At 42.1% G+C, this 19663-nt stretch overlaps 2 protein-coding genes across 3 annotated transcripts in view; one reads left to right on the top strand and one right to left on the bottom strand.

Moving 5' to 3' along the window:
* Positions 1–55: 55 nt before the first annotated feature.
* On the bottom strand, positions 56–5773 carry LOC140468896 (uncharacterized). The gene is made up of 2 exons (XM_072564975.1): positions 4679–5773; positions 56–4207 (listed from the first exon to the last, which is right to left on the bottom strand). The coding sequence occupies exons 1-2, from the start codon at positions 5271–5273 to the stop codon at positions 4173–4175; spliced, it is 630 nt and encodes a 209-aa protein (XP_072421076.1). The 5' UTR covers positions 5274–5773; the 3' UTR covers positions 56–4172.
* A 14-nt stretch (positions 5774–5787) lies between these two features.
* Positions 5788–19663, top strand: part of ccpg1 (cell cycle progression 1) — a 63381-nt gene continuing 49505 nt past the window's right edge. For both annotated transcript variants that reach the window (XM_072564974.1, XM_072564973.1), the window contains exons 1-2: positions 5788–5892; positions 11230–11305. In XM_072564974.1, coding sequence (XP_072421075.1) covers positions 11246–11305 — 60 coding nt within the window. In that variant the 5' untranslated portion in view covers positions 5788–5892; positions 11230–11245. The remainder of the gene's footprint in view (positions 5893–11229; positions 11306–19663) is intronic.

The following is a 19663-nucleotide window of genomic DNA, read 5'->3' as shown; positions in this document are numbered from 1 at the left end:
CAATTAGGGAGTATTCCATCACATTCTTGACTTTGATTTGGTTTATTATCACATGTACCGAAGTACAATGAAAAGCTTTGAGTACAAGCAGAACATAGGAAGCACAGATGTACAGATCAAAAAGACTTAAACAGAGGCATACAGGTTACATTGCACTGGGTGTGCTCTAGGTGAGATCAGCATTAGCTAGATCAGCATTATTTGAAGCTAGAGAGTCCATTCATCAGTCTAATAATGGCTAGGAAGAAGCTGTTCCTGAACCTGCTGGTGCATGTGTTCAGGCTTCTGTATCTTCTGCCTGACGGAAGAGGTTGTAGAAGATCTTTACTGGGATGCAATGGGTCTTTGATGCTGGCAGCCTTTCCACGGTTGCGAGCAGTGTAAATGGAGTCCATGGATGGAAGTCAAAAAGTGTGGTGCTGGAAAAGCACAGCTAGTCAGGCAGCATCTAAGGAGCAGGAGAGTTGACGTTTTAAGTATGAGCTCTTCATCAGGAATGAGGTGATGGCCCAAGGGTGCTGGGAGATAAATGGAGGAGGGGGAGGAGGGCTGCTGGCGGAAGGTAGCTGGAAATGCCATTAGTAAATGAAACTGGGGGGTAATGATGATAGGTTGAGAAGGAGGGTGAAGCAGATAGGTAGGAAGGAAGACAGGTAGGCCAGTTCAAGAGGGTGTTGCTGAGTTGGAAGGTTGGCTCTGGGATAAGGTGGGGGGGAAGGGAAAATGAGGAAACAATTGAAATCCACATTGATCCCTTGTGGTTGGAGGGTTCCAAGGCAGAAGATGAGGCATTCTTCCTCCAGGCGATGGGTGGCCAGCGTTTGGCAGTGGAGGAGGCCCAGGACTTGCATATCCTTGGTGGAGTGGGAGGGGGAGTTAAAGTGTTCGGCTGCAGGGTGGTGGAGTTGTTTAGTGCGTGTGTCCCAGAGATGTTATGTGAAATGTTTCACAAGTTGGTGTCCTGTCTCCCCAGTATAGAGGAGACCACATCGGGAGCAACAGACACAGTAGATGACGTGTGCAGAAGTACAGATAAATCTCTGTCGGATGTGGAAGGATCCTTTGGGGCTTTGAATGGAGGTGATTGGGGAGGTGTGGGTGCAGGTTTTACACTTCTTATGATGGCAGGGAAAGGTGCTGGGAGTGGAGGGTGGGTTGGTGGGCAAACGTGGATCTAACAAGGGAGTTGCGGAGGGAATTGTTTCTGCGGAATGCAGAGAGGGGTTGGGAGGGAAATATGTCCTTGGTGAGGGAGTCTCTTTGTAGGTGGCGGAAATGGCAGAGGATGATATGTTGTATCTGGAGGTTGGTGGGGTGGAAGGTGAGTACTGGGGGAGTTCTGTCCTTGTTGTAATTGGAGGGGTGGGGTTCAAGGGCGGAGGTGTGGGAAGTGGAGGAGATATGCTGGAGGGTATCATCAACCACGTAGGAGGGGAAATTGCGGTCCTTGAAGAAGAAGAAGGCCATCTGGATGATCTGTGGTGGAATTGGTTCTCCTGGGAGCAGATGCGGGATAGCATTTTTACGGGAGGCACGATAGGAGGAGGTGCAATCCAGGTAGCTGTGGGAATTGGTGGTTTTGATGTAGGTCCGTGTTGAGTTGGTCGCTGCAAATGGAGATGAAGAGTCCAGGAAGGGGAGGGAGGTGTCTGAGATGGTCCAGGTAAACTAGAGAGGTGAGATTGGAAGGTGTTAGTGAAGTTGATGAACTGTTTAACCTCCTGGTGGGAGTATGAGGTGGCGCCGATACAGTTATCAATGTAGCGGAGGAAAAAGTGAGGAATGGTGCCAGTGAAGCTGCAGAAGATGGACTTTCCACATACCCGACAAAGAGGCAGGCATAGCTGGGGCCCATGCGGGTGCCCATGGCTACCCTCTGGTCTGGAGGAAATGGGAGGTTTTGAAGGAGAAATTGTTGAGGGTGAGGACTAGTTCAGTCAGTTGAATGTGTCAGTGGAAGGGTACTGGTTGGGTCGGCGGGAGACGAAGAAAATGAGGGCGTGGAGGCATTTATCATGGCAATGGATGTGTACAGGGACTGGATGTGACTGGTGAAGATGAGGCATTGGGGGCCGAGGAAACAAAAGTCATGGAGGAGATGGAGGGCATGGATGGTGTCTGAATGTATGTGGGGAGATCCTGCACCGAAAGGGACTGGATGGTGTCAAGCATTGACTTCTGTGATGTTCTGGGCACTGCACACCACCTTCTGTAGTTTCTTACAGTCCTGGGCAGAGCAGTTGCCATACCAGGCCATTATGCACCCAGAGAGTATGCTGTCAATGGTTGCATTTGTAGAAGTTGGTGAGGGTCCTTATTGACATGCCACACTTCCTTGTGCCTTGTAGATTGTAGACAAGCTTTTGAAAGTCAGGAGGTGAGTTATTCACTGCAGGGTTCCTAGCCTTTACCCGCTCTTGTAGCCACAATATCTGCGAGACAAGTTCAGTTTCGGGCCAGTGGTAACTCCCAGTATATCGCCAATGGGAGAATTCAGTAATGATTGTCTCTTTTTAGAGCTGGTCATTGCATGGTATCTGTATGGGATGAATGTTACTTGCTATTTGCTCAAGTTTGGATCTGTCCTGGTCTTAGTACATTTTTACATGGATTGCTTGAGTATTTGAGGAGTCACAAATAATGCTGAGCATTGTGCAATTATCAGTGAATATCCCTACCTCTAACCTAATGATGCAGAGTAGGTCATTGATGAAACAATTGAAGATGGTTAGGTCGAGGACACCATCCCGAGAAGTTCCTGGAGAGATGCCCTGGAGTGGCAACTGACTCGAACAACCACAGCCATTTTCCTTTGAGCTGGGTCTGATTCTGTGCTACCTGCATGGTATAACTGCTAAAGCATTGAGGGTCATAAGGAACCTAGGTGGGAAGGTAATTCATAACAAATATTGTAGCCATCATAGCTCCCTCTGCAATCAGTTATTTTTTCTCTTCATGCTCACTGGGGCCTCTTCTGGTTACTCTCTACCATATGGAACACCCACACACCTGCATTTAGGATTCCTGAGCACTCATTTATGAACCTCAATACAAATCTCATTGCTATATCTAAGGTGTCTAACTGGCACACTTAAAAAACCTTTTGAAATTGCTTTGGTTTTGAGAATATAATGAACAAGTTATACAGATATACTTTCATCATAGAAATCCTACAGTGTGGAAACAGGACATTTGGCCACAGTAATCCTCTGAAGTGTATCCCACCAGCAGCTCCAGAACACACATAAAAGCATGATAGTTTTTTTAATATGCAAGCTCTACCTATTAGAGTCCTTTCAGTCAGCATTTCAAATGTTTCGAGTATATGTAGGAGGATGAACATTGCCGAAACGTTTAAGTTAATTCCATCACGATAGGTTTTTAAACCTACTTCAACAGTACAAGAGACTTGGTCCATATAACATCAAAGCAAAATAGTTGGTCAATCTGAGCCTGGATTTAGACTGTACTTTTAGCATTGCGGGATAAACAAACACTTAATTGTAATTTAATTTAAACTGGATTTTATTGACACACCAAATCCCAATAGCTTCACTCACAGTAATTGAATTACATGCTGTTTAAATTAAGGAAGTTATGAACAATTTGGGACCAGAAGCAAGTGTGTCACATTCAGAAGCTACATAATATATGCAATAATCTTAATACATTACTTAGTCAGCAAGAGCAGGGTGCCAAAATGGGTGGTCTTTAAAATTATAGGATGGTTCTGGACAGTATTAATTGTTGAAGTAGCACTAGTCTTTAAATTGTTAAAATTTGGAGGTATTTTAAAGTTTAACAGGATAAATCAGATTGGTATTTCAGGTCACAAATTAGAAATTGAGCCTAAACAAATTACTGACAAAGAGTAAGAGAATGAGATATGGAACTATTTTATCTAAATTACAAACATAGGGACAGAAATGTAAGAGTGGGTTTGGGGGTGGGGACGGAACCATTGTTTTTACAAGTTGCTGCTGAGAAAGGAAATGGTGAGAAGGGGAAGTGGTATTGTGCTGGGAGGCTTTTGAAATGCATCTGTAAGAGCCAGCAGACTTTGCATGCTGAACGAATACAAGGTGCAACAGCACTATCCGGTGTAGGAGTTTGTGAGATTTTACGTGAAAGAAAACATTTGATTGCTCGTTCTTGACATTTGTTGGGTCTGTCTATGTTCTTCCGAATGCTGCTTTATCAAGCGTGCCTGAAAGAAATTATGACAAGAATACAGTTGTACACGCGATATATTTACATAAATTCTAATTTTGCACAATCTCTCCCCAGTCTCACAGACAAAACTGAAATGTTCTATTCATGGTGCCAACAAATATTAGCAGAAAATGTCATCAGTTGACTATTACAATACCACATGCACTCTCGAACCACGACGGCTTGCTCCCAGTCTCTTCAAGTCAAAGGGGGAGTAAATCGTGCACTCTCCTTTTGTCCGACCCAGTATTTAGGGAACGGTTACGGTACATCCCGCCAGTTTGAAGCATTGCAGAGAAGGACTGCGTTAGTGGTTTGTAGACTGAAGGTGCAATTTCACATGTCGGTTGATTGGACCCATATGATGCACTGGTGGTTCTGAAGAGTGGATTTTGAGGTTTAACGAACGGAACGGGGGAATATGCCGCCGTCGGGAATTTCGCCATGCAAGAAAAGACAGGGTTACCTGGATTCGCGCAGGGAGACCACGGCTTCTCCATATCCTCTGCTTTTGCAGCAGTGGCTGGAATAGGACTACTTTCACTCGTTTCCTTTTTATGTTCAATTTCTGGAGCAAGAGATTGACTGTGATCATCACGGACTGAGTTCTTACACTCACCCTTTGGAGCAAAGGATAAACGGACATCATCACACACACTGTCATCACATGGCTTTGCAACAAAAGCTGGATTGAAATCATCCCGCACTTCATCACACTGAACCTTCTGAGCATGGGCTAAATCAACATCGTCACACATTATGTCCTTAGATTCAACCTTGGGCGCAAAAGATTGGTTAAAATCCTTACATATTGAGTCTTCAATCTGATCCTTCTGAACAAGGGGTGAATTAGGATCAATTTCACAATTTGTAGACTCAACTTTTGAAACGGGCAGTTTGGGATTGTCACACACCGAGTCTTCAAAGTGAACATTTCCAGCGAGGGATGAGTTGGTATTGTCATCTCTGGGCTCAGCCTGGGGAGCAGTGGGATCATCATCACAGTTCGGGCCTTTGAACTGAACTTTTCGAGCAGTCGCTCGAGTGGGATGGCAGCTCATGGTCCCTTTCAGTAGGAAAATTCAGGTCTTCCCAGGTGGAACACGGTCCTTTCTGCTCCTGATTTCCAGCACCCGCAATTCTTTGTTTTGTTTTCCCCCTTTCTGGGGCGTTCACAGATCCCTGCAGCTCCCCTTTGGCCAAGTACCAGTTTGACTGTGAAGTGAAGCAGTATCCAGAGGGAAATATTGTAACCAATGCAGTCAACTGAAACCCTTAGTCCATGGTTACCATGGAAGCATTATTCGGCTCGAGCTGTTTGTTGTGGCAGCGGCGCCTTGGTAACGGCGTCTGATTGGTTGTCCGTCATGACGGGCCGTGTTCGACGGGTGTTTGTGCGGTGCATTCTGGTTGTAGTCCGGGGGCGGGGGAAGAGGCTGGTTTGGTGAGCGGGGAAGCCGTGGGGTTTGGGACTGCAAGTCCCAGAATGCCGCGCGGTGAGGCGGGGTAGCGCGTAACCGCCCTGCCGGGAGGGGGCGGGGCTTCATTCGGCAGCGTCAGTCAAAACATCACAAGAGGAGGGGGAGGGGTGGGGGCTGGTCGCAGCCTCTGGAGGCTGTTGTTTTTTAACGGGTCAACAACAGCGTTTTACTTATCGCCGGCTGAAGGGAGAGGCGGCAGGTAAGGCTTGCCGGGGCCTGGGTTCGAGGCCCGGCGCGGGGGCGGGGGTCGCGATCGTCGCTGTCTCCCGGGGTGACGGACCGCGGGCCCCAAGGTAGGGGGGGGAGAATTGGTCTGAGCTGGGAAAGGCCGCGGCCTTTTGGGGGGGGCGCCTCGAGCTCAGGTTAACCTTATCCTGCCTCGAATGACCCATTTCCCCGACTCCTCCTCCAGTTTAACCCGCTCGGGCGCCGTCCCTGTTATTATTGCTGCGCGCTGGGGAGGAAGCTTCGCAAAGTCACTTGTTTGTTTTTTGGTTCAACCTCTACAGGCTTCAGACCCCACTGGCTCTGGTTTTCCTTCACACAGATTGCAAACGATTGCATGATCTGACTGCACTCTCACTGACGTAATTCCCTCCTCCCCACCCTCCACTATTTCCCCCCCCCCCCCCCCGTTTCTTGTGGAAATGGGAGTAACGCGCACCTCTCAGACTGCGCGGTTTACTGAGGAAGGCTGGAATTAAACCGGACCTCCGCAAGCGCCTTCTTCACAGTCAAATCTTTGATCATAGTTGTTGATGAAACCGTCCTCTCACAGCAACAGCCGACGAGGAACAGTTGCTGCTGTTGTTGACATTCTCTCTTTTTTGTTTTGCAAACCATGATCTGCATTTTGGGCAGCATTTTCTGCACTTCCCTAATTTCCCTGGGAAGACAAGTCATTGCTCCCTAACTTTTCAACGCTGTCCCACTAGCTGTTCCATGAGCCATTCCTTACAGTAGCACTGACAATAATTTCAACATGGGTCTGGAAGGATCATTAATGAAGATTCACCATCTCAAACTCTCATGAAACACCTAATTATTAAAACATGATTGCTATGAGATGCCAGGGAACAGACCATAGAATGGGGCTAATATGATTTAAGGATGCAATATGTGCATCTAAGTCAAAAATCAAGAATTTCTTAATTCTGCTATTGGCCTACCAAGGATTCAGATAGAAATCTCAATCTTTTATGGAACATGCTATGACTGTCTTGGGGAACAAGGATATCATATCCTTCTTATGCTTGAGGTTGCAAAACCTTTTATTTTGTTAGTTCTGAAGTGGTCCTGCTTCTTTTCCCTCCCCCATATGACTCCTGGTTTTTGTCTGGCATTTTTCTCCAGCAGCACAACTGTCATTGACAGTTCAACAAAGTGGAAAATTCTATCATTCAAGGGTTACAACACAGGAGGAGGTAATTCAGCCTGCTGGAATGACTGTGGGATACAGGCGGGCAAACAATGCATTATCTCAATGACTATAATTTCAGTAACTATTTTTGGTTTTATTCAAACAGAAAATTTGCTTAGAACTGGAAGAGAATTTGGGCTAAGGAGGTCTATTTTATTCTCAGTAATTTCAGTCGTGCCTCTAGTATTATTCCTTCATCTCTACTAACCTTTTTGGTTTTATTTTCAACTCGTTTATAATATTGACTTTTGTCACTTGTTTGGGAACTTATTTTGCTGTTATTTTTAATGTAAAACCAAGTTGCCTAACAGCTGTTTTTGCCCCAAACTCGTCTCCTTTGTGTCAGTGAATGATTTGCCTAAAACAACTTAGTTAATCCCTTCTGTCATTTATGGTTGTGAATTTAATTGTTAGATTCTCGTTTGGTTTGTGATTAATGGACGTTATAAGTATTCTTGTGGTAATAAAGCTATTAAAACAGTGCAGAATATTTAGCATCTTTAAACCAATCTTAAACTGTAAGTATTTCACGGAATCCTGACAGTGTAGGAAGAGCCCATTTGGCCCCTCCAGTCAGCACTGATCCTCCAAAGATCATCTCTCCCAGATATAACCCCTAAACATCCCTGTGACCCCATTTACCATAACTAATGCACCTAACCGGCATATCTTTGGACTGTTGGAGGAAATCGGAGTACTAGGAGAAAACCTAAGTAGACACTGGGATAATGTGCAAACACCACACAGACAGCCACTCAAACCTGGGTCCCTGGCACTGTGAGGTAGCAATGCTAACCACTGTGCCATTGTCCTGCCCTAAATAGAGTGCTGAGATTAGAGTAACATTTCCAAGAGGCACAAGTGCATGCTCACAGTAATAACAGGAACATGGAAATAGCGGAGGATGGTTGAAACAGCCCTTAAAACAATGACCAATGTGTCTTATCCAGTTTTGTTCCTACTTTGTATTTCATTTGTAACTTTCTGCTCTATATCATTGGTTTTTTTTATGGGTTTATTTTTTGTCTATTTGTGTGTTTAATAGACTTGGTTAATCCTTGTTTTTACTGTTTTGGATTGTTGCCTTTTGGAAATGGAAACACTATATTGTTATTTTAAAAAGCAGGGATATTCTTTGGCTGGGAACTACTGATCCACCAATAAAAAAGCCTAAATTTGTTGTCCTTTTTATCATAAATGTGTAAAATGGAACCACTGCAAACCAAAGATGAATTCAGAATTCAAAATGTACTATTAACTAAAATTAAACTTCCGTTTGCAATGTAGTCTTTTCAGTTCTGTACAACACCTTTCCAGTTTTTAAGTTCTAAATTTTTTAAAGTGCAATTTTATACTTTGTAACCGAATCTTATCCATATTTTGTTTTCCTTTAAAAATAGTTTATTTTTCTTTTTGATGTCAGTATTTCGAAGAAACCTTCAAAATACATTGTATCTCAGTCAAAAATCAGGATCATCCATGCATAGAATAAACGCTGAAGATTCACTTTTTAATGTGTATATTATCAACCACTACTGAGTGCTGGATGAGTGAACATTGTATTTTGAACTTAAGTTGGTAATTATACAGAAAGATAGATATTTGTGGGTATATGAAATTTAAGATTTCTTGACATGCCACATTTAACATTATGGCACAATAGGCTATTTACAGAACAATACATGTAATTATTCCTGTCCTTTTGTTTGCAGTGTAATTTTTGCTATGAAGTTTCACTACTGATTTCGCAATTATTGAAAACACTTTTCCTCTCAAAATATTGCATAATGTTGCAAACTTTTTAACAAGTGTTAACCTCCTTATCTGTACTAAATACAACCCCAGTTTTGATTATTTCAAAAATGCATATAATGGTTTGGAATATGAAAACTGGATTGTTACGAGTTGGGGGTTTGTAGCATGTTAAATCTTTTAGCGTTTGGGCTGCAATTTCACTTGGGTCTTCTATAGACCTCTATAAAACTTCCATGCATACTCATGTGACACAGACTAATCACTTGCTGCCTGATACTAAATCTGTTTGGAATAAGTTCACTGCATGATATCATACACCTCAGAATGGGTCCTGTCGTTTGCTGAGACCATTTTAAATTTGAGCTGAAGCTTCTTCTGTTCAAGGACTATAGTGTAAAATAGTATCAGCATTGAACTCCAATTTAATTATGTACCAATTATGATTCAACTGCCCTTCATCATGCTGGACAATCAAGGTTCTATTGTAATTTGTAGAAGAACATACGGTGCTCATCTGTTTTGCTACTAGCACATAATTATTATTTAAAAAGGGCATCTAATGGTAAAATTTCAATCCTTGTTAATTCTTCCTGTATTTTGATTTGATGCCTCCAGGATTGTATTCCTGAAAATTGGATTTGATAGTTTGATCTAAGCAACCATGATCTCCATTTGTTCACGTGTTCTGTAAACACATAATCTAAATGCTTCGCGTCTAATAGTTTTCTCGTGCAAAACACTGACGTTACATGCATGGATTAGGAGCATCAGTAAACCACTCAGCCTCTCCAGGCTGCTACACCATTCAGTAAGATTATTGCTGCTTTGAATATGTGCCAGAGAGTTTGATTTATTGCTCCCATGACTGATCAATAACAACAAGGATGAGCCATAAAGTCAACATTTGAGATCCATGTTGTTGCTTTCAATTTAATTCCATACAGTAGTTATAGTACAGTTAGGAATACCATATGCATTGAGAGCAGTGTGGCATTTTCTTTTGTCACCAATGTGATTAAACATATAGAGAAGGTGGTAAAAGCTTTTGGCATCTTTCAGATCCCATGGTATACCTGTTTCCCATTTCGGGTGAATAATGCTGAAAGCTGTATTGCGCTACAAAAATAATGCCTGTAATCTGCACAATCATAAACAATTGCAGTAAACAGGCTTACGTAGTAGTGTACTCTTAATAGCAGTTTCATGAGTTTCTATGTTGCTTTCACATTGAATGCAAAGTATTAATGGGCGGCACGGTGGCCCAGCGGTTAGCATTGCTGCCTCACAGCGCCAGAGACCTGGGTTCAATTCCTGTCTCAGGTGACTCTCTGTGTGGAGTTTGCACATTCTCCCTGTGTCTGCGTGGGTTTCCTCCAGGTCCTCCGGTTTCCGGTCCAAAAATGTGCAGGTTAGGTGAATTGGCCATGCTAAATTGCCCGTAGTGTTAGGTGAAGGGGTAAATGTAGGGGAATGGGTCTGGGTGGGTCATGCTACGGCGTGTCATTGTGGACTTGTTGGGCCGAAGGGCCTGTTTCCACACTGTAAGTAATCTAATCTATTACACAGTTGAAAAACTTTCTGAAATATTAGGCAAATCTGGGTTTTATGAATGGGGTAGGATGCAAGGAAGGGTGGGTAAATAAGTTGGGTAAACATTGTCTGAGTCTGTATCTTGGGTATGATATTTAGTCTATGAAAGAAAATCAAATTAAAAAGAGCTTGCCCTTGATTGGCTTGAGGAGCAAAATAACCCATTCCTGTTCCTTGTTTGTATGTTTGTGATTAAAATAACTCACCGCCTAGTTGTCTTTCAGGTTTAAGTTCAAGTTCACATTGGTAGCTACTAGAATACTCGAGTTTTAGATTGGTTTGTACATGCAGTCTAAAGGTGTCGTCACAGGGATAAATTTAACATCTATATATAAATATAATATTGTTGAAAGCCCCAATTTTATTTTAAGTTTGAACTGTGCTGTGCAGCTGTTCTTGTGAACAGTGACCTTGCCATCTAGATAAGGTGCAGGGAGTAAAGATGGGTCACATGATTACTCAAACAAAAACAAGCTGTTCTTACTATATACCGTGTGGTGTACTATTAATTCAAAGTTTTTTGTTTTAAAATTGGCATAAATTTTAATTATTTCCTAGTTTTAATTAAACAGAATAGAAAGCTTTTCCTTTGGCATATACGTGTTGGCTTTTTGAGTGCCATTTGAGTTTAAATAGTGTTGTTTGGGTTCCAGAAACATTTGTTTACACGTGTTATTAACAACAGACCAAACAAAATGATTGTGGTGTGGAAAAGTCTTGGACTTAAACTTTGATTTTCTTTTGCTAATTTTGATATTGTTTGTTTTGCAGTTACCTTGGCGTAAAGATGTCAGAGAGTTCCAGCGATAGTGAATCATCCTGTGGTTGGACCATAATTAACCATGAAGTATATGATACTTTTCTTATTCCATTTCTTAAGCCCTGTGATGTATTGTAATTGTCGTTTATCTGTGCACTGAAGAATTGAGTTATTAAAAATTGTGAGATGTAAGAACTAGTAATGCAATAACTTGTGATTTTTTTTTTAAAAGAAGGCAAGATTTTGCTTTGCATACTCTGTTACAGAATCATGTTCCAGGTCTTTTATAAGTTTTTATGACTTTGGTGCACATAAGGGAAATTCCCCACCCCTCACTTTTCTTTCACATTGTGCAATAGTCTATATAATCCAATGTCTATATTTGCATAGTTTTCTTTGGAATTGGTCACTTAATTAACAATCTTGCCACTATTTTATTTTCTTCCCAAGTGACTAGAAAAATATATTTGTGCATACCTAGTGAATGCCACTACCTAGATGCATCTGCAACAACACTCAAGCTAGAAATCATCCAGGAAGTCCACTACTTTGAATATTCACTCCCTTTACCACTGATGCAAAGTTGCAGCAGTGGGTAATTTTTAAAAAGGTGCACTGCAGTAACTCACCAAGGATCCTTTGGCAGCACTGTCCAAACCTTTGACTTCTGCAATTAGAAGGACAAGGGCAGTACATACATGGGGCCCAAACCAACTTTGACTTACGTTGTAAACCATACACCTGACTTGGAACCATATTGCTATTCCTTCACAGTTGCTAGGTCATAATCTCAGAACTTACTTTAGTGCTATTTTGGGTGTTCCTACACCACAAGGACAACAGCAGTTCGAGAAGATAGCTTAAATTTACCTTCTCTGAGGCAATTACAGATAAGCAATAAGTACTGGCCTAGCCAGTGATGTCCACATTGTGTGAAAGAATGTTATTTTTTCCAAATGAAATAGATCCATCATATACAGAATTAGGGCATAATGGTTTCTATTCACTATTAGGAGAAAGTGAGGACTGCAGATGCTGGATATCAGAGCTGAAAATGTGTTGCTGGAAGAAGGGCTCATGTTCGAAATGTCGATTCTCCTGCTCCTTGGATGCTGGCTGACCTGCTGCGCTTTTCCAGCAAGACATTTTCAGCTCTGTTCACTATTATGTTTGTTGTAACTGTCTGGTATAGTAGAAAAATCACAAGATGAAATAATATGTGATTTATATGCTGTATGTTTCAACGTGCAAGTATACATAAATGTCTTTTTTTTTTAAAGATTCTGGAACAGCAGTGAAAATAGATCAGAATAATACTGAGTATATTTTGGGAGATGTTATTTCTAGCTAAAGTTATTGTTCTTTGATTGTCTGCCTTGATGATGGGGAAATTTGCCATAGAAATTGTGTGTCTTTCTGTCCTTCCTGACCTGAGTGAAAATTATTTGGTATTTTAACTGGAAAATATAGATAAGCATATGGAGTGGTATTAAATTAATCTGGCGATACTACCTTTGAGTTGATTTCTTATTTTGGTATCCGATTAATAAATTATGCTGATTTGCATTATTTATTGATGCTGTTATCTTAAAGTCCCTCTTGGGACGGATCTAAAGTTTGGTTTTCTGGAAGAAACGGTATCTGAGGTAAATATCAACCACAAAGCTGGTGGTAATGACTTGTTTTCGAAACTTCCCAGACAAGTGATCATCTTTTTATATTCAAAATACTTGCTCCTTTTTTTTTTGCTGTTAACTTCCATTCCTAAGTGGAACCCTGGAATTAAAGCTGAAATAGCTGCTCTTTACATTATTTTGCACTTTACATGAAAAAATACTATTCTACGAACCTTGGAGCTTTAATCCAGTATATCACTGCAATTTTCATATACAGTATTATCTAAAAGTTTTGATCAATCCAAATGTGGAATTTCTCTAACAATATAGTAATTGCATTGCGGCCAGAAATATTGTAGTCATATGATACTAGTCTTTTTAAGACCCTCTTTTTCTAATTGATGTTATGCAATATACATATTGAAATCATCCAACCTTTTAATGTACATTTGGTACTGTTAAAAATTGTGGAAACCTTTCTCATTTCATTGTAACAGGATATTTTGCATCACAAAAGATGTAGTTTATAATGTGGATAAAATGTTATTAATTTTCATAATAAATATCAAGAAGAGGCACTCAATCCACTAGATTCACTGTTTAAACCTTTAAAGATGGATCTGTTAGTAATTATTAATATCTTTATAGTTTTCACCTTGGTGTCCATATATTGTTAGTGTACTGGTAAATAGTCTCTCCACCCCTTTTGTTTGAGCACATTATTCCCTATTTTTCTTAATGAATTGTTGAAAGTGACCTCATATAAATACATTAGTTAAATGTGTTTTCACTGTCTTACTTCGTGCCAGGTTAACTTTCTGTGAAACAAATCCATACATACTTAATTGAAGGTTAGTTGCTTTCTGAAGGGAATTTCCATTGCAGCCCAGCTGTCAGTTGAAACATGAATTTATTTTGGGAAATGTTGGTGTAAATGGTATGTTTGATGCAATTGTGTGTGGCATGGATGTGGGAATCTAGATGAGCTTCCTGGAGGAATATTGGAATGTAGAGACCATTTAATCCCTCAATCCTGTTTCAATGTTCTGTGAATTCATGGCTGATCTTCAGTGTAACTCCATAGACCTTTCTTTGTCCAATATCCTTTAATATCTTTTGCTAACAGTTACCTTTGGATGACAAAAGTAATGGGGGATTATTAACATAAGTGTTCCTGCTAAAAGGCCCATGTTGTTTAAATGCAAAGTCTGTGGGTGCATTGTTTGGATTGGATTTCTAGATTTGATGGTTCTCCCAACTATTACAAAGGTTTCAAATTGAGACTAATGTGTCTCTTTAACACATTGGTTGAATTGCTATGAGAAATGCAGCATGTAATGATTTTTGTTCTGATTTGTCTTCAAAACATGTTGCAAAAAGTGATTTGAGGTATCTGGCACAGATTAGAGAATTGAGCCTAGCATCCCGTTAACAGAAACCTTAAGGAGTGGTTTGACCTCCTAGTTGCTTGGCACAGGAACCAAGCTACCATTTTCAGGGATCTATACTTATGACAAAAGATGGTTCAGAATATCATTTACCTCTATAAATATTTTTATTAAAGACCTTTTTTTACAAAACATCTATGTACACAAGAAAAAGACTGAAAAGTAGAGAGAGTACAACAAAGTCATAATGGAACATAGAACAATACAGCACAGAACAGGCCCTTTGGACCACGATGTGCCGAACATTTGTCCTAGCTTAAGCACCTATCCATGTATCTATCCAATTGCTGCTTAAAGGTCATCAATGATTCTGACTCTGCCACTCCCACAGGCAGCGCATTCCATGCCCCCACCAATCTCTGGGTAAAGAACCTACCCCTGACATCCTCCTCCCCAATACCTTCCACCCTTCACCTTAAATTTATGTCCCCTTGTAACACTCTATTGTACCCAGGCAAAAAGTCTCTGACTGTCTACTCTATCTATTCCCCTGATCATCTTATAAACCTCTATCAAGTCACCCCTCATCCTTCGCCGTTCCAATGAGAAAAGGCCTAGCGCTCTCAGCCTATCCTCGTACGACCTATTCTCCATTCCAGGCAACATCCTGATAAATCTCCTCTGCACCCTCTCCAAAGCTTCCACATCTTTCCTAAAGTGAGGCGACCAGAACTGCACACAGTACTCCAAATGTGGCCTTACCAAGGTCCTGTACAGCTGCAACATCACCTCATGACTCTTGAATTCAATCCCTCTGCTAATGAACGCTAATACACCATAGGCCTTCTTACAAGCTCTATCCACCTGAGTGGCAACTTTCAAAGACCTATGAAGATAGACCCCAAGATCCCTCTGCTCCTCCACTTTACTAAGAACCCTACAGTTAACCCTGTATTCTGCATTCTTATTTGTCCTTCCAAAATGGACAACCTCACACTTGACAGGGTTGAACTCCATCTGCCACTCCTCAGCCCAGCTCTGCATCATACCTAAGTCCCTTTGCAGCCGACAACAGCCCTCCTCACTATCCACAACTCCCCCAATCTTCGTATCGTCTGCAAATTTACTGACCAACCCTTTGACTCCCTCTTCCAAGTCAATAATAAAAATTACAAACAGCAGAGGACCCAGAACTGATCCCTGCGGAACTCCACTTGTAACTGGGCTCCAGGCTGAATACTTACCATCTACCACCACTCTCTGACTTTGGCCGGTTAGCCAGTTCTCTATCCAACTGGCCAAATTTCTCACTATCCCTCCTGACTTTCCGCATAAGCCTACCATGGGGAACCTTCTCAAATGCCTTACTAAAATCCATATACACTACATCCACTGCTCTACCCTCATCCACATGCTTGGTCACCTCCTCAAAGAATTCAATAAGACTTGTAAGGCAAGACCTACCCTTCACAAATCCATGCTGGCTGTCCCTAATCAAGCAGTGTCTTTCCAGATACTCACAAATCCTATCCCTCAGTACCCTTTCCATTACTTTGCCAACCACTGAAGTAAGACTAACTGGCCTGTAATTCTTGGGGTTATCCCTATTCCCTTTTTTTGAACAGGGGCACAACATTAGCCACTCTCCAGTCCCCTGGTTCCACCCCCATTGACAGTGAAGACGAAAAGATCATTGCCAACGGCTCTGCAATTTCCTCTCTTGCTTCCCACATAATCCTAGGATATATCCCGTCAGGCCCGGGGGACTTGTCTATCCTCAAGTTTTTCAAAATGCCCAACACATCTTCCTTCCTAACAAGTATCTCCTCTAGCTTACCAGTCCGTTTCATACTCTCCTCTTCAACAATACGGTCCCTCTCATTTGTAAATACTGAAGAAAAGTACTCATTCAAGACCTCTCCTATCTCTTCCGACTTAGTACACAGTCTCCCACTACTGTCCTTGATCGGACCTACCCTTGTTCTCGTCATTCTCATGTTTCTCACATATGCATAAAAGGCCTTGGGGTTATCCTTGAACCTACCCGCCAAAGATTTTTCATGCCCTCTCTTAGCTCTCCTAATCCCTTTCTTCAGCTCCCTCCTGGCTATCCTGTATCCCTCCAACGCTCTGTCTGCACCTTGTTTCCTCAACCTTATGTAAGCCTCCTTCCTCTTTACTAGATATTCGACCTCCCTCGTCAACCAAGGTTCCCTCACACGACCATCTCTTTCCTGCCTGACAGGTACATACATATCAAGGACACGTTGTATCTGTTCCTTGAAAAAGTTCTACATTTCAATAACATCCTTTCCTGACAGCTTATGCTCCTCAGATCCTGTCTTGCAGCATCGTATTTACCCCCCCCCCCCCCCACCAATTGTAAAGCCTACCCTGTTGCATGCACCTATCTCTCTCCATAATCAAGGTGAAAGTCAGAATTGTGGTCACCATCACCAAAATGCTCACCCCCTAACAAGCCCATCACTTGTCCCGGTTCGTTACTGAGTACCAAATCCAATATGGCCTCCCCTCTGGTCAGACAATCTACATACTGAGTTATAAAAGCTTCCTGGACACACTACACAAACACAGCTCCGTCCAATCAACTTGATCTAAAGAGCTTCCAATCAATATTTGGGAAGTTGAAATCGCCCATGACCATTACCCTGTGGCTTCTGCACCTTTCCAAAATCTGTTTCCCAATCGGTTTCTCCACATCTCTGCTGCTATTGGGGGACCTATAGTAAACACTCTACAAGGTGACTGCTCCTTTCCTATTTCTGACTTCAGCCCATACTACCTCCAAAGGCAGATCCTCCTCGAACTGCCTTTCTGCAGCCATTATACCATTTCTAATTAGCAACACCACAGCCCCTCCTTTTTTTTTGCCACCCTCCCTAATCTTACTGAAACATCTGTAACCAGGAGCCTCCAACAACCATTCCTGTCCCTCTTCTATCCACGTTTCCGTGATGTCCACAGCATCGTAGTCCCAAGTACCAATCCGTGCCTTAAGTTCACCCACTTTATTTCTGATCCTCCTTGCATTGAAGTATACACACTTGAACCCATCTGTGTCCGCAAGTATTCCCTGTCAGTGCTACTTTTTCTCCACAGCCTCCCTACATTCTTGGATATCCTGAAAAAGCAGCTAACCTACTTGCTGGACTACAAGCCCGGATCCCATCCCCCTGCCAAATTAGTTTAAACCTCTCTCTCTCTTTCTCCCCCCCCCCCCCCCCCCCCGAAGAGTGCTAGCAAACCTACCTCCCTGGATATTGGTGCCCTTCTGGTTCAGGTGCAAATCGTCCTGCTTGTACAGGTCCCACCTTCCCCAGAATGCAGTCCAATTGTCCAAATACCTGAAGCCCTCCCTCCTACACCATCCTTACAGCCATGTGTTCAACTGCACTCTCTCCCTATTCCTTGCCTCACTGTCACGTGGCACCGGCAACAACCCAGAGATGATGACTCTGTCCGTCCTAGCTTTTAGCTTCCAGCCTAACTCCGAGCTCCTGAATGACCTTCCCACCCCTCTTCCTATCTATGTCGTTGGTGCCAATGTGCACCACGACCTCTGGCTGCACACCCTCCCCCTTTTAAGGATTCTGAAAACACGGCCGGAGACGTCTCGGACCCTGGCACTCAGGAGGCAACAAACCAATCGAGAGTCTCGCCCATGTCCACAGAACCGCCTGTCTGTCCCTCTAACTATAGTTTCTCCTATAACTAGCGCTCTCCTCCTCTTCTCCCCCTTTTCCTTCTGAGCCTCAGGTGAAGTCGGCAGGAGCATCGGTGGTCACCCCTACCTCAAACATCCTGCAGGAGGAACATTCCACTGCCTGCGCTGTCATAACTCTACACTTAGTCTCCACACTAAGTAGCTTACCTTTTTTTTTGTGATACTATTATCAGTGAACGACCTATTATTCTACCAGAACAAATGTATCTACTTAAACTAAACTACAAACAAATTAAATGAATATTAACTTAAACTAAATTCAAGTAACTTAGAATACAATAGTGAGATTTAATTTAATTTTAATTTAATTTTAATTTAATTTTAATTTAATTTTAATTTAATTTTAATTTAATTTTAATTTAATTTTAATTTAATTTTAATTTAATTTTAATTTAATTTTAATTTAATTTTAATTTAATTTTAATTTAATTTTAATTTAATTCACTCCTCGAACCTCCATTGAGGTTCCCATCCCTGGAAGCACCAGCTATAGTACCTTTCCCTTTTTTTTTCCCCCAGCCTCCTCCTCCCAGGGCCCCATCGGCACCCATACTGATTCCCACAGCTATACCATAACCCTAATTAATATTGCTGATAAGTCTGCATGAATATAATTTAAAAAGGACCACCAGATCTTATAAAACTGTTCAGTTTTGTGGTGCACCTTATTTGTGAGGTCGTCTTGGGGGAGATGCTCATCACCAGCCTACATCACCCCATAAGACCTGGTGGTTTTTCTGACATCCAATTCACTAGAATGTTCTTCCTCGGACAGTGGGTAAGAATGTTACACAATCTCTTCCCGTGTTCCCCCAGAGAGGGCAAATTTGGCAAACCCAGAAGATGAAATACTGGATCCATGTTAATTTCAATCCCCAGGATGTCCTTAAGCTCCCTTACTACAGCACTCCAGTATCTCTGGATCTTACAACGTGACCAGGAGCAGTGTATAAGAGTGTCTACACTAATTTTACATTTGGGACATCCTGATAACACTCCTCTTTTGAACTTAGCTAGCCTCTTTGGCGCCATATGAGCCCTGTGTAAGATCTTCAATTGCATGCCCTGCGCCCTGTTAGATACTGAAATTCTCCTTACTTTTCCCCATATATCTTTCCATACCTCCGATGAAATATCCTTTCCTAGCTCTCAATTTCACTTCCAACAGCATCCTTCTATGTCCCCCAAGGCACAACCTTTCTGTAAATGATACAAAGTACTGGCTGAAAGAGCATCCGTACACCCATACTCTTTTCTTCATGTCTGACTTGTAACACTGAGCCAAGAGCGTGGTCTTCCTCTGTATATAATCCCTTGTCTGAAAGTACTGGAAAAGGTCCCTATTAAATAATCCATATTTCTGGCTTAACTGACTAAATGACATCAAGACCTCCCCCTCAAACAAATCTCCCAGGCATGAGATTCCCTTATTCTCACATAACTTAAAGCTGGAGTTCATTACCCCAGGTTTAATTCCTTGGGCTCCCAGCAACGGGGTAAACGGCGAGGTCTTAGACCAACTGCCCTCGTCTTGTCGCATTATCCTTCAGGCTTTCACCGCATTTAAAATGATTGGATTCTTACACTGCTCTGTCACGGATTTCATCTTATCCATAAATAATAAATTAACTAGAGGACATCTTGACTGCGAGGCTTCAATGTCAAGCCAAATTGACTCCCAATTCTCCCCTACCCA

Source organism: Chiloscyllium punctatum, chromosome 48 (assembly GCF_047496795.1).
Source record: "Chiloscyllium punctatum isolate Juve2018m chromosome 48, sChiPun1.3, whole genome shotgun sequence".
NCBI classification, from domain to species: Eukaryota; Metazoa; Chordata; class Chondrichthyes; order Orectolobiformes; family Hemiscylliidae; genus Chiloscyllium; species Chiloscyllium punctatum.
This window is presented reverse-complemented; position numbering and strand designations above follow the sequence as displayed.